Raw genomic sequence first — 17594 nt, 5'->3', positions numbered from 1 at the left:
CGTCAATAAAACATACAGATTCGCGGAAATTTTACGTCTTCCGCTCAAAATGAAGAAATGATTGTTTTAGACGCAACGTCAGATATTGCTACCATTTAGTGTAACAGAAAAATGACGTTAAATTGAAAACGCACACTATCTAATTCTTCCTGCTTTCCTTTTTTGGTAAATGCAAAGTATAACACAAGTGTAAATGCCGTGAGAATCCGATCCAATGTGATTTTATAATTAACATAGGAAATGCAATTATGCTGCTAGTAATTATGTGTTTTTGGAGGAATATTGCTGCATTATATATTCAACCCGAGTATGATTTTATTCAAGCAGCAACATACAATAGCTTATAGTTATGATACTGAAGTTTTCTTACTTTTTGATCGTCTTATAGATGTGTATTTTTGTAATGTGTGCATCATTTCGTTTTGTTGAAAGCAGGACATTTATATTTAATGGGGGAAGGAACAAGCGAATGCAGTTTATGCCGTCCCTATAGCTAGCATAACGCTTCTGGCGACGTCAAATTATGATAACGGACAAACTTGCAAGACATTTTCATTAATCCGTATTTTTTATAGATAACCCTGTAATGTTATGCTATTTGGTGTACCAACTTCAACTTTAAAAGTACTTTTTATTGGTATGGTTATAAAAGCCGAAAAATAATCTTCACAAAATCAAATCTCTGTGTTTTGGCCGTAAAAGTTTTGTGAAGGCATGAAAGTTTAACTCGGACATTTCCGCAAGACATTGTATATCTATTGTTTTGAATTGAATATGTAGCTTAATTTATTTTTCAATTCGAATTTTGGAAGCTTACACTTAGTACAAAACGATCGTGCTTACAATTTAATGAATTTTCCGTCAAAATTTTATTTTTGAACTGAAATGTTTGAAGTTTCCAAATTAAATTTCCAATGGGACATTTCCGTACATCATATTCTTTTGAAAATATGTATGCAAATTTTAAATGGAGACAGCCATGTTTACCAATACTGAAATATATCACGTCATAGAATGTCCATGCAAAATTTCTAAGAGTTGCGTGAACATTTCGCGAATTGTGCGAGTTTTATGTCCCGAGTTTGTTACATGGGACAACGCTAAGTAAACGTTTTTCGGATAATCTGTGTCTTCCTAAGCCTATAAATATTATATTTTTATTCTTTCTCTATCATAATGTGAAAATTTAAGAATCAATCTTTATTTTCATGTATAATTTGAAATATTTATTTCAGTATTTCTATAAAAATTTTCCGGTCAAATATTTCCTTAACGCTATTTTTCGTGGTAGTAGCAATATCTAACGTTGCGTCTTACCCTAAATACTTCATTTAAAACAGTTATAAGAGTTGCAGTATATAAAGAATGACCATACATTTTCTCGAAATATCAATGTATGGTTATTCTAAATGTATCACCCTTTTATTTGTCTTTTTGTATATTACCTATACTGTTTAGTTTGTTTTTGGTGATAATCATTTGACGTGACTCGATTCTCATACATCCAGTTATTGTGTTATTGTGCTATGGTAAATATTTGAAATCTTATTTTTCATTTTTCCTAATGAGCTTTGTCCATATGCCATTTTGTGTTTCTTTGTTGACATATTTGTTCGTTTTTATAGTGATTGAGATTACAACACACTGTTGACTATCTTAAGGTTCGTTTCTCTGTGAGTTGCATTGTCGTTTGGTTTTTTGTTGCACTTCAGAGTTTCTGTTGTTTCATTGTTTTCCTCTTATAGTTGATGAGTTTCCCTCAGTTTTAGTTTGTTTTCTCTCTATCAATTTATGAATTTCGAACAGCGGTATACTACTGTTGCCTTATTTTTAACATTTATATCTATTATGTCTGTTTGTTTTGTTCACACAGCAATATAAAAAAATGGATACGATTGTCATGCTATTGTGAGAGGTACAGCTAGATATAAAACCAGGTTAAATCCTTCTTTTTTACATAAGAAAATACCTGTACCAAGACAGGACTATGACAGATGTTATCTATTCGTTGGATATGTTTGAGCTTTTGATTTTTCCATTTATTCAAGAACTTATATCGTTCTGAAATTTCCTCTGAGTTAGGTACTCTTTTAAAATCATGGTCATATATCCGAAGAAATTTGTGTCCTCTTTGTTTATCCGTTATCTTTATATATATAAACGAGTCTAAATTGAAAACTACGTTCAAGCCTATAATTGTGTTGGATAAAAACCGCAATTTTTATACGTGTGCATGTAACACAAATTTCGTTGTAGAAGGGTCTAAATACAGCACAAACAACATTTTCCAAAAGACCAAAAAAGTGAAGAAGTATATTTAAACAAAACGCATTTGACTAACAGGTCGAACAACTGATGTTCTTTAACCCCGCTGACTGCCATTGGCGATTGCCAAATAAAATTGATCACAAGATGTAACAAAATGGATCTTAATATAAATTTGATACTAAACAGAAAAGAATTAACTTGTGGCCACAATGTTATGCCACAAACATAAGGTGTTAATATTTTTTTGTACACCAGATCCGGATTTCGACAATAAATGTCTCTTCAGTGATGTTAGGGATCGAAACGGTATTTGGAAGGCCATATAAAATGTACCCTCATTTTTAGATAGACACTTGAATTTTAAGAGTCAATATAGGATGAACGGATCATATAAACCGGAGGGAAAATATGATACAAGCCAAAGCGAAAAAATATAAACGAGTCTAAATTGAAAACTACGTTCAAACCTATGATTGCGTTGGATAAAAACCGCATTTTTTATGCGTGTGCATGTAAAACAAATTTCGTTGTAATAATTTATTATACGTGCTAGTAATAACTATGCTTCATTAGAACTAATGAAGATTTTTTTTTATTTTCATATAATTTGTAATTTTCTGAGCGTTCAACAGAGTTTATAAATATTTGCATCTCGACTTTGTCAAACCTAGTTGAATCTCTTTGTAACACCTCTATGAAGGTACGGTTTGTATAAATTGTTACTTTGTTCTCTTTCTGAAAACTCACGAAATATCTGTCTATTGGCTTTAATCAATCATTATAATGAATCAGCCAATTTAGACACCGTAGTCTAGACCTAATAATATTGTATTAACAGATATTATACAAATTTGAATTTTTTTGTCACCGACAAAAAAATCAAAATTGAAACAATAGCCAGTTTGACATAAATCAAATGTGTATGGGCATATTCAAAAATATAAATACTTATATATATGCTAGGTCTTGTGAACATCAGATGGATGTTTTGATATATACATGTATATGATTTTATACTTTATCTTTTTGTCATATTCAAGTATAAAGGAATGTTGTTGTCAGGAAGAATATGAACCATCGATGTACATCTCTTTTCTTACTGTGACATGTTGAATAGAAGGAAAAAATAATAAAATGCGTTGCATCTTTTATATTTATTTGAATACTTTTTAATAATGAATGATATTTCAATGTAATAAGGCTTGGAAATGCTGCATTATGACATCCACGAACTTAACACTGGTTAACTAACTGAATGATAGTGATCTGAAATGGAAAAAAAGCAGTTAATCATTAGAAACATATATGAAGTTAGTCGTGGTTGAAATAAGGGACAAGTACTGGCCAGAGAACACATGTATAAAAGTCCTTATGTGGATAATGTGTTACTTTGGTCATGACTTTTAAGGTTGCCATATTAAAGCACTAGGTTTTTTTTTAAAGTTGCAAAATAGTATGTCTGACGTTGTATTAACTGAATTTGACTAAGTCTATTAAAGCCCAGTAAGTACTACACTGTAAAAATATAATTAAGCAACCGCAAATGGGATTTTTTAATTTGAACTTATGTTTTTTATTTCTAAATGTTTGTTAGAATTTTTAAATTAAGAGTACTAGTCTGTTTTAGTTTAAAAAAATCTTCAAACCTGTCACCGTAAATGGTTTACTCCAATACCCTTTTAATTTTGTAATCATTCATTTATAAAGATTTATTGAACTCAAATTGACATAGTTTTAAAAGATACTGTCTTTTTAAATGTTCAAAACTAATGCCACGCTTTTAATTGTGCCAAATATATTAACACTGTAGGTTGAAGCCACAGTTTGTCGCAGAAAACACAGAAACACACAGAATATATTGGTACATAATAAAATTTCTCTTCTGAAAGCAATATTTTTCAATATATTTGTATATTGAAAGTGTGAGCTTAGAATTTAAAGGATTACATAATTAACTCATTTCATCAAGGTTGTTGTTTTAAAATTTTAAATCAGTTTGTAAAACAGTTTGCGTATGTAGCGGATAATAAGAGTTTAGACAGTTTAATTTTGTTTTCACCAATCTAATTCATTTTGGTGTGTTATAAAAATGTTCTGTTATTTTAATGCAAGCAATAATAGTTACACTATAAACCTGAACATTGTTGTATGCAATTACCTTATAAAAACGGAGGAAATCGGTAGTAGCTATAATGGAAGACTTGGAATGCAAAACTTAACAACGATCAGGTCTTTCATGTCAGAAAAGTAAATTTGGTCCCTGCGATATACACATTTATCTGGAATGAAAAAATTCTGAAAACTTGAATATTTAAAGCCAGTTTTTTGTTGTTTTTTTTTTTTTAGGGGGCGGGGTCGTCTTTCTTAGTCTTCAGTTTTCGATGTTGTGTTTATTATACGGTTGTATGCATATGCGTTATGGCATTTTCAGTTTATTTTTGACTTATGAGTTTGATTCTCACTGTGGTATATTTCGCCTCTCGTAATTGTTGCAACGCTGTTTTGAAACATGTTATTTTATAGATTGATCCAGCCTTGGTACATGCTTTACTTTAATAAATATATATGTGTGTTACGACAATATTAGTATTTAAATTTGATAGAGTCCTTTTCAACTGAATTTTTTCGTTTGTTCTCATGTTGTACTGATATACTACTGTCCGAGTTTAAAAGGTTGTGGATGGCGCCATCAATCATGTTTAACCACATATTTAATGTGCCTGTCCCATGTCAGAAAAAAACCTACAATTCTGTGGTTTTCGAATACTGCTGTATGTCAGATGTGTTGTTCGTATAATATTCTTTGCGTAAATCAAGCCGTTACATTTTTCGAAAAAGCTTGAATGTTTTACATTTGTCATGTTGATGCATTTTATCGCTAACTATGCTGTATTGTGTTTTTTTTTTCAATGTTGAAGGCCTTTACGATGGATGACCTATAGTTGTAAACTTCTACTTAACATTGGCAATCCTACCACATCTTCATCATTTTATATTCGGTAGCATCAAATGTTGACTTCCGGACATTAATCAAATATACATTGTCACACACTGTTGAACATAGCTCAAAGGGGTGAGGAGTATTCGTCAATAGCCCAACGACACAAATATAAACTAGAGGCTCTCAAGAGCCTGTGTCGCTCACCTGTTCATGTGTTTACTGATGTCGGCCATCTTCGTTGGTAGGCAGAGTCATTAGACACTTTTTTTTAAAATAGATACCCTAGTATTATGATTGTGGCCAAGTTTGGTTAAATTTGGCCAAGTCGTTTTAGAAAAGATTTTTATACAAGTTACAAAAATGACGAAAAGTTGTTCAATATTGACTATAAAGGGCAATAACTCCTTAAGGGGTCCTCTTACAATTTTGATCATGCTGACTTATTTGTAGATCTTACTTTACTGAACATTATTGCTGTTTACAGTTTATCTCTATCTATAATAGTATTCAAGATAATAACCAAAAACTGCAAAATTTCCTTAAAATCACCAATTTTAGGGCAGCAACCCAACAACAGGTTGTCCGATTCAACTCAAAATTTGTGAGGGGATATATCTTATTCTGATGGACATTTAAATCTTGAAAGATTTGCCCTAAATGTCTTAGTTTCAAAGATATAAAGCAAAAACTGCATTTTACCACTATGTTCTAATTTTAGCCATCTCGGCCATTTTGTTTGGCAGGCTGGGTCATCGGACACATTTTTTAAACTATAAACCACAATGATAATTGTGGCCAAGTTTGGTTAAATTTGGCAAAGTAGTTTTGGAGTAGAAGATTTTTAGAAAAGTTACAAAAAATGACGAAAAGTTGTTAAAAATTGACTATAAAGGGCAATAACTCCTTAAGGGGTCAACTGACAATTTTGGTCATGTTTGACTTATTTGTAGGTCTTACTTTGCTGAACATTATTGCTGTTTACAGTTTATCTCTATCTATAATAGTATTCAAGATAATAACCAAACACTGCAAAATTTCCTTAAAATAACCATTTCACAGGCAGCAACCCAACAACAGGTTGTCCTATTCGTCTGAAAATTTCAAGGCAGATAGATCTTGACCTGATCAACCATTTAACCCCATGTCAGATTTGCTCTAAATGCTTTGGTTTTTGAGTTATAAGCCAAAAACTGCATTTTACCCCTATGTTCTATTTTTAGCCATGGCGGCCATCTTGGTTGGTTTGACGGGTCACGCCACACATTTTTTAAACTAGATACCCCAAGGATGATTGTGGCCAAGTTTGGTAGAATTTGGCCCAGTAGTTTCAGAGGAGAAGATTTTTGTAAAAGTTTACAGACGACGGACGACGGACGACGGACGACGGACGCCAAGTGATGAGAAAAGCTCACTTGACCTTTCAGGTCAGGTGAGCTAATAATATTCAAGATAATAACCAAAAACAGCAAAATTTCCTCAAAATTACCAGTTCAGGGGCAGCAACCCAACAACCGATTGACCAATTCATCTGAAAATTTCAGGGCAGATAGATCTTGACCTGATAAACATTTTTATCCCATGTCAGATTTCCTCAAAATGCTTTGGTTTTTGAGTTATAAGCCAAAAACTGCATTTTACCCCTATGTTCTATTTTTAGCCGTGGCGGCCATCTTAGTTGGTTGACCAGGTCACGCCACACATTTTTAAAACAAGTTACCCCAAAGATGATTGTGGCCAAGTTTGGATTAATTTGGCCCAGTAGTTTCAGAGGAGAAGATTTTTGTAAAAGATAACTTTAATTTACGAAAAATGGTTAAAAATTGACTACAAAGGGCAATAACTCCTCTTAAACAATGTTAACGAACCTTTCAATCGCCTAAAACCAGCGTAATAATGAGACTAATGAACACACTGTCAGACACCATAATGTCACACTACATGGTAATGCTGTGTTTTGGGTTTGTTGTTTGTTTCTTTGTAATACCGGACGTTCTGTTCCATCAGCTACTGTTCCTAGGCAACAATTAAAATGTTGTATGCATATTATTTATAACGATTTTACAATTTAGGGGTCAAATTTGTCTTGGTAATTACCTAATGAAAATTCCTCATGAAAAAAGTATACATTATAATACATCTTGTTTCTTGGATTTTAGTTGTAATGCATACATGGTACTGTGGTCCAATTTTAATTGTTCTCGACCTATTACCATTTCAACATATCAAAGATTCCCAACCATCGTTTCTATTTTCGATATTTTTACTGATTATGTCTGTTTGGTTTGTTCAGACATCTTTGTCAATAAATAAACTCATCATAGATACCAGGACTAAATTTAGTATATACGCCAGACGCGCGTTTCGTCTACAAAAGACTCATCAGTGACGCTCGAATCCCAAAAAGTTTAAAAGGCCGAATAAAGTACGAAGTTGAAGAGCATTGAGAACCAAAATTCCTGAAAGTTTTGCCAAATACAGCTAAAGTAATCTATGCCTGAGGTAGAAAACCCTTAGTATTTCAAACAATTCCAAAATTTGGTAAACAGTAAATTTATAAATATAACCATATCAATGACAATTAATGTCAGCACAAAAAGTGCTGACTACTGGGTTTGTGATACCCTCGGGGAAATAAATCTCCACCAGCAGTGGCATCGACCCAGTGGTTGTAAAAAAACTCATCATAGATACCAGGACAAAATTTAGTATATACGCCAGACGCGCGTTTCGTCTACAAAAGACTCATCAGTGACGCTCGAATCCAAAAAAGTTTAAAAGGCCAAGTAAAGTACGAAGTTGAAGAGCATTGAGAACCAAAATTCCTGAAAGTTTTGCCAAATACAGCTAAGATAATCTATGCCTGATGTAGAAAAGCCTTAGTATTTCAAAAAATTCCAAAATTTTGTAAACAGTAAATTTATTAATATAACCATATCAATGACAATTCATGTCAGCACAAAAAGTGCTGACTACTGGGCTATGATGGAATTTTACCGGTCTGTCATACAAGTGAGAGGTTTTGCCAGCCATACAACAAGGTTTTAATCCAACATTTTCTACATAAAATTTTTTTTTTTTTGTTATTTTTATGTGTGTTAACTTTGTATTTGCTAACTCGCGTACATTATTTCAACGGAGAAGGTGTATGATAAGCACAATTGGTCGACACCAGAAATGGTAAAAAATGTTGCAATCTAGATACTTTACAAAATTTTGGCAATCATGACAAAATTGACAAATGCAGCAAATTTGGCAATTTTGCATAAAATTTTGTAATGTGCAGAGTGGTGCTCTCGCTATATGTAGCATTGAATAGAAAGTTATCATTCCAACATGACGTGACTGTGTTCAACCCGTAAAACATATGCTTAACTGACATGGGACGAAGTCCTGTTGACCATATTCCATCCCAGTCATTTAGGAACAATGTAGCCGATGTGTTTTATTGATGTATTTTGCATCTCTGAATTGTGTCATTGGAGAGATTTGTAATATGTTTTATATCTTCCGAAGTAAAAGGTGGTCTTGAGTTGTCTCATTGATAATTATACCACACTTTCATTATTTTATAATTACTGTATACATTGGTATATTCTTCGTGTAACTGTCTTTTTAGAGTTGCGTTAAACTGCTGACGTATACATTGGATAAAACAGTCACTGATTTCGGTTAGAACTTCAAAGCTTAACTAATCGTAACAAATAGAATGCCTATGTAATAAAAATAACTATACACGTTTAAGATTCATGCAAAATGTATTTACAGTGAAATATATTCTGAAGTACAAGAAACTTTTGAAGAATTTTAATTCTGGTGCAAGAAAATTTCAATTCTGGTGCAAGAAAATTGGTACCGTTGATTTTATTATAGGCAAAGACACTTAGTTCTCTTACCTCGTTTACTCGGTTTACTGTCTGCTATAAAATAAAATAAAGATATTATGAACATACCAGATAATGCATTACAAATCTAATTAATTGACAATAAATATACTATTTCATCTTAGATATGCATGTCTTACTAATTAAATACAATAAATCATCCTTTCATCATAAAATGTGTAGGATCAAAGATTTCTTAGATTCCAATTTATTGTGTACATTATGCGTTTATCTGTTATGATTGTTTTTGTGTGTGCTAGTGTTGTATCTCTGTCACGTAATGTTTTAGCGATATATTTTTTTAACATTGTCGTAAGGTATGGCATGCCATCACACTAGGTTCAACCCACCATTTTTCTTAAAATGTCATACCAAGTCCTTCGGTTTGGTTTGTGACCTGGATTTGTTTTTCTTATGACTTTTGAACACTGGTATACTACTGTTGCCTTTGTTTATAGTTATTTAATCAAATTTAAGTTTATTTAATCCCAAGAAACAATTTTATATTCACGAATGGATATGCATAGTTATTTGAAGCAATGCAAATATGCAGATTTTTTTTGTGCCCTTTTTGCATATAACCCTAGAGTTCACTTTACTCATATTTTTATTGCAGCATGTTGTTTCTACTATTCAACAGAAGAGTATTGTTCTTTTAACGATGATGTCAATTGAAGTCTTGTTGTAAATTAGGTGCATATTAAGAACCAAGAGAAACATGCTAAAGAAATATGAACATTAACCCTTCATTGTACTAGACCGACACACATAGCAAAATGTTTAACCCATTTTGTATTACCCGGATGGGCAACTGAAACAACAACATCCCGCACTCTAGCGAGCACTTTACCTTTTTACAACTTAACCAACCGACTGAAGCGTTTATACCTTTTAATGAATAGTTCAGATAACCATGTGTATAGTGTTTTCTTCCAATTGTCTAAGTTTACACAGTCATATATGTTTTGTCTTTCTGGCCTATGTGTTTAATAAAATTAGAATTGACCAATTTGTGTAGGTCTAGCTGTAAGTCATGTTTACTATTGTTTTTCTGTTTGTCTTTTTCATTTTTAGCCATGGCGTTGTCAGTTTGTTTTAGATTTATGAGTTTGACTGTCCCTTTGGTATCTTTCGTCCCTCGTTTAAATACCTACCATTAATTGTATCTACTAAAAGTACATGTTTCGATACTTTTAATCCATTTGCAAAATGTGCTTGACATAAATAATTCCCGCCATAATTTAAGTTAGTTTTTCCAATGTCTAATTCACTAAACAATGAAAATACATCTGATCTCTGGTATGTTACAATCCGGATATTATGGTCCTGTCCGTTTACAATGTGTGTACCGTTCAAAAACCATCTAATATGTTTCGGTGTTCTTCTAAAACCTGATACATTACATGTTAATTTCACAGATTGTCCTTTCGTAGCACGTGTCGGACCTGTGATGTTGATATCTATAAAAACAAAATGTTTTTAGTGTTACAGTTCACTTATATCATGTATATCATGTGTTTCATTTACAAAACAACATCTGTACAAGAAGGTTTAGACTAAAAACAGTTATGTGCAATCAAATTAAAAATAGTCAAACGTTTCATATATTCAACATGGATTTATTTTTGTTTTGTTCTCACAATGTTGTCAATATAATAATGGAACTATGTGAAACTATCATACAAATGAGAGGTTTAGCTAGCTATAAAATCTTGTTCAACCCACCATTTTCTACATTTCTTTACTAAGTCGTTGTATTCCATTCATTTGATGTGTTTGAGCTTTTGATTTTGTCATTTTGATTTATCTTAGGAGTTCGGTATATTTGTTGTTTTACTTTTTATTAGATACTCAATTTGTTCATCAATATGAAAAGATAACTGAAACTCATGGGTAACCGGGGTAAACAAATATAAATGCTACCATCTTATATATACATATATCTGAGTAGATTTGAAGGTAAAGATGCTAAAGAGACCAATTAGGAAAACTTCAATAATCCTTTTTGTCTTAGATTCTATTTTTGGTAAAATAAACTTGTTAGCGCTAACTTTGAGCAATTATAAAATCTATGCTAATGATATGTTATCAAATGTCTTGTCCCTGCGGTAGTCTAATCTTAAGTTTAATTACTTTTGGAAATATAAATACTCCGACTTAATAAGTTAAAATGACATCGTCATATATATATATTATATAGAACATAAATCTTAAATCTAAAGATAATTTTTCTTTCTGTCTATTTTTTTTCTTTTTTTTCTTTTTTTTTGGGGGGGATGGAGGAGGATTAGAATATGCCATGTGTTATCAATAGTATATATAGGCCACTTCTCCTTAGAGCATTGTTTTCTCTCTTGTACAATGTATATACACAATATATCGTTGCTGTACCCCACTTTTTTATTTTCACAGCTCTTTCTACTTTGACCTGTCAACTGTGAAAAATCGAGCGCCATGCACTGGTATATGTTGCTGAAACAAGTCTCTGGCATACATTTGTACCTAATTATATGCCTGCTCGTTTGTTGAGGTTTTTTTTTTTTCATCCGAATGTGAATATTGAAAATTGAAAAAACTTCCAATAATGAATAATGTTAACTGAGAATATAATGCGTATTCCCATCTACAAAGACGGAATCAACAGAGAAAATCGTAAAATTAGAATATCCTTCCTTACTTCAACAAAGCAAATAAAGATCGTGTTATTTTTTATCAATACTGCTTTATAATTCCACCCACAAATATTGTCGTTTCTTTTTTGTTTTTTGTTTTGCTGAGAGCGATTTCCGTTACTGTAGTTTATTTCTCAAGTGTCGTTCTTTGATCTTCTCTATACAAATAATGAGTGCAAATTAAAACTATATCCAAAAACATCATACATTTTTCATCGGATTCAGCTAACATATAGCTAAATATACTCACATCTTCTGTCATGACCAGGTTCATCTGGAAATTACATACATTTTTAAATATAACCAACAGCACATGCAATGCTATGAGATTTATCGTCAAATTGTATCAATATATAATTAAATTATGTTGGGTAACATTCCATTTTAGTGCTAATTTTCAGTTATGATACTTCAGTTAAACATCCAGATTTGTACAACAATCATAATTTATAAAATGTAAATAGTTTCGTTGTCTGATGCATCGTTCTTCAATTTAATCTGATTTAATCAGCAATCACAATGAAGACGAGTTTACAGTAAGTAAACTGTTTTAGAATTACAATGAAATTCCAAAGGCATTAAATAAGTAAACCGTTTGCAGATCAGAATAGTTTATGTTCAAATAAGATTAACGTGCCAACTCTTCGTCTAGGAATTGTAATATTATTTCTTTTTTTCATCCTATTCGATTAAAACGCAATAAACAGCCTTAAAAAAAATCTCGTTTTTAACTAACTGATTTTTGTAACATTTGTGTATTCTATAGATATACTGTCTCGGTCATTGAAAATGTAAAATGGAGACAAAATTGTCCGTTCAAAGAGCTCTTATATCTGTCATTTTAAAATGCATGCATTGAGTGAAAAACATTATAACCGATCTTCTTTTTTTATTCTATGTTTGTGCGATTTGTATATTAAAATCATTTAACAAATTATCAGATTAAGATTAGTAAAGTGACTACACGTCGTGCGCACCTGTCGATTGATATGATCGTATGGTCACGTGCGCACTACTGTTTCATAAAAGCATTCGTGTTTTGCTTTGCTTTCTAATTGAAATCTATATCATAATATCTCCTTGCAAGTATCATCGTTTTGAAAAACAAATCTTATCTATATTTATTACATGTTGCTCTTCTCGTTTACATACTGATAACAAATATTAACTTAAAATGTATCTAAATATATATATTAAATTTTATGAAGTCGTATTTTTGACGCCATTTTAAATCGTTCTCAATAGTACTTCAATTACATTTAGTAATTGTATTCCCAATTGCCCAGCACGACAAAACATAAACAAATTGCATTAATGGCACTTCAACAAACTTTTATTGAAATCTAAACTATCTTACCAATAATGTGAAGTTGAACATATCTCTTTATGTCGTCCTTGGTACTAATCTGACACTCATAAAACCCAGCATGGCTAGGCTGAACGTTTTCAATAATCAGATTCCATTCGTCTTTGTATGGAATGTGCTTTATTCCATATTCAGGGTTACTAACATATACAAATTTACCAACTGTCAATGGATGAGGTTGATCCTCTCGCTTCCAAATCACCTAAAACATACAATTCAAATTCGTTTAAATTGTAATAACGTCTGGATAAACAGGAAATTACCATTTTTATTTCTAGAAACCAGACTAATTATTTGAACTTTAACCATGATAATGAGTACTCGTGTTACGTCTGTTTTTAATAATGGCAGTTTTAAATTAAAGGATAATAGAAACTTGCAATTATGTTCTGTTTGGACAACTTAAAAATCTGATATTCATGCAACGCTGGTTTGCAAGTTGTTTCTTTAAATAGGAGTAGTTTAGTCATCTGACTTTAAGGTTGACCAGTATAATTTTTTTAATGTTTGCATTCTTCATTCATCCTTTTTACAAAATTCTTTTTACAGTGGGAGATGAGTCAATGAATTGTTTACATATTGTCATGAGATCATGAATGATAATAGTCAGAAATGACTAGAAGCAAAAATAGCAAAATGTCATAGTATTAGTCACAAACTTATCAATGTCATAGTATTAGTCACAAACTTATCAATGTCATAGTATTAGTCACAAACGTATCAATGGCATAGTATTAGTCACAAACTTATCAATGTCATAGTATTAGTCACAAACTTATCAATGTCATAGTATTAGTCACAAACGTATCAATGGCATAGTATTAGTCACAAACTTATCAATGTCATAGTATTAGTCACAAACGTATCAATGTCATAGTATTAGTCACAAACTTATCAATAAGTACAAAAGTCCCATCCGTTTAGTAGCGTGGCATACATCATTCGCATTATTACATTTCGGTATTATGACATTCTAGTTGTATCTTGTGAAGTATAATTTTTCTGTTTGTCTTTTTTTTTTTTTTTAGCCATGGCGTTGTCAGTTGTTTTCGATCTATGAGTTTGAATGTTTCTGTGGTATCTTCGCTACTCTTTTGGAACGCACACGTATTATTGGCGCAAACGATTTCTGGTGCAAAAAGACGATTTTTTCGCGCAAACGGAGTTCTCCAAATTTAACTTAGACCTAAGCGTCGTTGTATAATCTGGATGATACTCACCTCCCCTTAATTCATACAGAAGTACAAGAAAAGTATAGTTCCTTAACAACATTAAAATGCCAGTCTTTTCTTGTCAAATAATCAAAAAGTTAGTGGTGGGGTATATTGGAAATGCTTTCATGTTGTCATATTTTACAATGCCTGATGTCGAACCCAAAGTGTGTCTTTTGTTTCTGTTTCATTGGAACACACTGTAAATCTTCCCTTTTATTCATATAGACGAATTGACATTTCTTATTATGCATACATGTAATAACTCTAAAAATATGTTTGTTATAACAATCGTTTTGTTTACAAATGATGTACATTAGCTCAACATTTTCTATGTCTGCAACGGTACATGTTATTCCATGGTACTATTAAATAACATACAATAAAAGGTTATATAATTATGTACACATAGAATACAAATGGATATGTCTGAAGTTTATATCGATACAAAAAGCCGGACATGACTTGAACACTAAAGTAGAGAAGAATGACATAAAATATAACAGAAACTGAAACAGCTATAATCACATTGTCTGGTGATAATCCTAAGGAGATCAATCTCAATTGTGTCAGGTTTTATACAGATCTTATGTAGAAGAGACATAATATATAATACTTTGGAAAGTATTTTTTCTGTTAAAGGACAATTTCAAATAGCTGTCTGGTTTTTTTGGGGGGAAAAAAAGCTAAGAAAGTTTTAAGTAAGAACAAAATATTAATATTTTATAGATACAAAAGTCGAAGTTTGTTTTGATACTGAATACAAAAGTAAAATCACAAAAATACAGAGCTCCAGTGAAAATTCAAAACAGAAAGTCCCTTAGGCTAATCTAATGGCAAAAGCATAAGCTCAAACACATCAAACGAACGGATAACAACTGTTATGTTCCATTTTGTTCCATTTTCCAAATACGAATTACACCATTATTTCTCCTGACTTTAATTTTAACAGTTTCTGATTCCTTGTATTTTCTCTTCATATAACTAACATAAAACTAACAGCTCAGTTTAAAAGCAAAGAAAATTGGTGCATTTTGCATTATTTTTCTTGCATTAACTTTGGAATCTATACTTCAAATATGTGTATGTACGAGATTTACAGCTGTCAACAAGTTTAATTAGTATTATTTAAGCTACGTTTCGCTCGACATAAAGGAGGTTTGCTAATTACTGTGGGTGATCTTTTACAACTTGGCACCGAATAATAATTGTAGCTTGAAAGTTGAGTTCTGTGTGATGTAAACTAAGGAATTCGGTTTCTTTATTCTCGCATTAGTAATGACAATTTCATTCCCAAGTTTTGATCTAAGAAATTTAGTGAACCCAACTTAATTTCCATTCTTTACGATTGACTTGAAAATTGCTTGTGACAAGCCATGTATATTCCATGAATAAAGACGGCAAATAATTACAATCAAAGGTCAGTAATCAGCTGATAATTTTTGTTTCTTGAATGACACATCACGTGTCTGAATAAAGTCTTTACGATGAGAAATCAAGCAATCGGAAATAAAATTCACATATCGGAACTCGGAAATAGTCTTAATTTCCACAGCTTTAACAAAGTTGTAAATGTATGAAGTATAGAAATTTATTACAGTTTTCAGTATACGACATAAGCCAGTTTCAATATAACTCAAATTTACTTTAAATTGAAAAAGTAACTGTTATTAATTTCTATGTCATTTGGTTTCTTGTGGAGAGTTGTCTCATAGGCAATTATCACAACATCTTTGTACTTAATACAACAAGATTGTTCCTTTTTTTAATCAAAATCTTATGTATTTTAGTGTCTTACAAAAGTACAAATGAATGCAGATGAGAATAAAAATACACTTTATGAAATCATTAATGACTAAAGATACAAAAATCTAAACAAAGATTTAAGATTAAAATATTGATATAAATATGAATCATTTATTATGTACTTTACTCACAATCGTGTCAAATACTTTCCGATAAAATCATCTTCTTATCATCCTTTGGGAACAGATATTCAAATTATCTTTCATTTTAACGAGAATTTATTTAGATATTTTTTTTTATCCCCCCCCCCCCCCCCCCCTCCTTTCCATTACTTTGTACTCCTCAAATTATAAGATAATCTCTTGTTCTGACGACAAAAAAAGTTTGAAATCATGGGGTAGTGAGAACACTAAACACTATTTAAGATATTTCAAAAATTTCAGTATCGAGGATGTTTGCACAAATCACGAAAAATCTCTGTAGAAATTGGGCGATCAACTGCTTTAATGGCATGTAATTCTATGCATTTCTTATTAATGGGCACGGAAATGGTTCTGTTTTTATTTAAAAAAATATATATTACGAAAAACGTACCAACTAAATTGATAACCGATAACATGGGAGATTGGCCGATGTCCTAAGTCAAACAGAAAATATATGATACTGTTTCTCTCTTCACGAAGAAAACATGCCCAAGGCTCCGTATTGAATACCGTACTTTGACCTACAATGCATGGTTAACTTTTACAAATTGTGACTAGGATTGAGAGTTGTTTGTTGGCACGCATACGCCATCTTCTTATATCTATCAACAATAAATCTAGTTCTCGTCACTCCTATCAAGATTGAAACAAAACAATAGGCTCATAATTTTTGGGTTCTGGACAGATTATATTATACAGGGTTCAAGGTCATAAAGTTTACTCGGTACTTAAAGTTTAAAAGGTGTGCCCGAAACACCAAAGTTCAGTATTTTGATAGGGTGATTTCTGAGCCTGAGTGAAATAATCTTGCTCGAAATTTTAATGACCACAGGACTCATACAGCCACGACCACTAAAATCTCGTTTGTACATCGTTAATACGTACATCGTTTATACTGTATAGATGCAGAATAACTCACTAACCTTGCTAGGCCCTAAATGACTGACTGAACACCTTAACGTTGCAGTTTCCCCTGTGTAATAGGTTAAATTTACTGGCGTATGGTTAAAAACTGGGTTGTATGTTGTCATGGATACCACATGCCAACCTGAAATAAAAGACAGTTACATGTGATAAAAAGATTTTTTTTAAAGGAAGATCTTTATTTTAAATACAAAATTTGCTTCATATTATAATGCAACACTCATTCAATTTTATTACATGTATGAATTTCATTTATTGACATTTGGCAGACCCGAAAACAGCGACTATAAATGTGTAGCGCTGCTACCAATTACAGTGACTGTTATATATTGCATACCCTTCCGGAGCACATGAAATCGCCCCTACTCAGTATTTAGTTTTC

General features: G+C 31.8%; 1 protein-coding gene across 5 annotated transcripts in view; it reads right to left on the bottom strand.

The window, feature by feature from the left end:
- Positions 1-3407: 3407 nt before the first annotated feature.
- Positions 3408-17594, bottom strand: part of LOC143073196 (tyrosine-protein phosphatase non-receptor type substrate 1-like) — a 28046-nt gene continuing 13859 nt past the window's right edge. Inside the window, exons 2-9 of one of the 5 annotated variants that reach the window (XR_012977423.1) lie at positions 17212-17336; positions 13120-13330; positions 12013-12036; positions 10245-10550; positions 9103-9123; positions 7075-7216; positions 4427-4547; positions 3408-3534 (exon numbers count right to left, since the gene is read on the bottom strand). Coding sequence is in view for 1 of the 5 variants with exons in the window: in XM_076248551.1 (XP_076104666.1) it covers positions 7086-7222; positions 9103-9126; positions 10245-10550; positions 12013-12036; positions 13120-13330; positions 17212-17336 (827 nt within the window). In the remaining 4 variants the exon portion in view is untranslated. Of the gene's footprint in view, positions 3535-4426; positions 4548-7074; positions 7223-9102; positions 9127-10244; positions 10551-12012; positions 12037-13119; positions 13331-17211; positions 17337-17594 lie in introns of all 5 variants that reach the window. The other 4 variants (XR_012977421.1, XR_012977422.1, XR_012977420.1 and 1 more) reach the window with 4 other exon arrangements.

Source organism: Mytilus galloprovincialis, chromosome 4 (genome assembly GCF_965363235.1).
Source record: "Mytilus galloprovincialis chromosome 4, xbMytGall1.hap1.1, whole genome shotgun sequence".
In the NCBI taxonomy this organism is placed as follows: Eukaryota; Metazoa; Mollusca; class Bivalvia; order Mytilida; family Mytilidae; genus Mytilus; species Mytilus galloprovincialis.
Note: the sequence above shows the minus strand (reverse complement) of the source record. Positions and strands in the feature narration are given on the sequence as shown.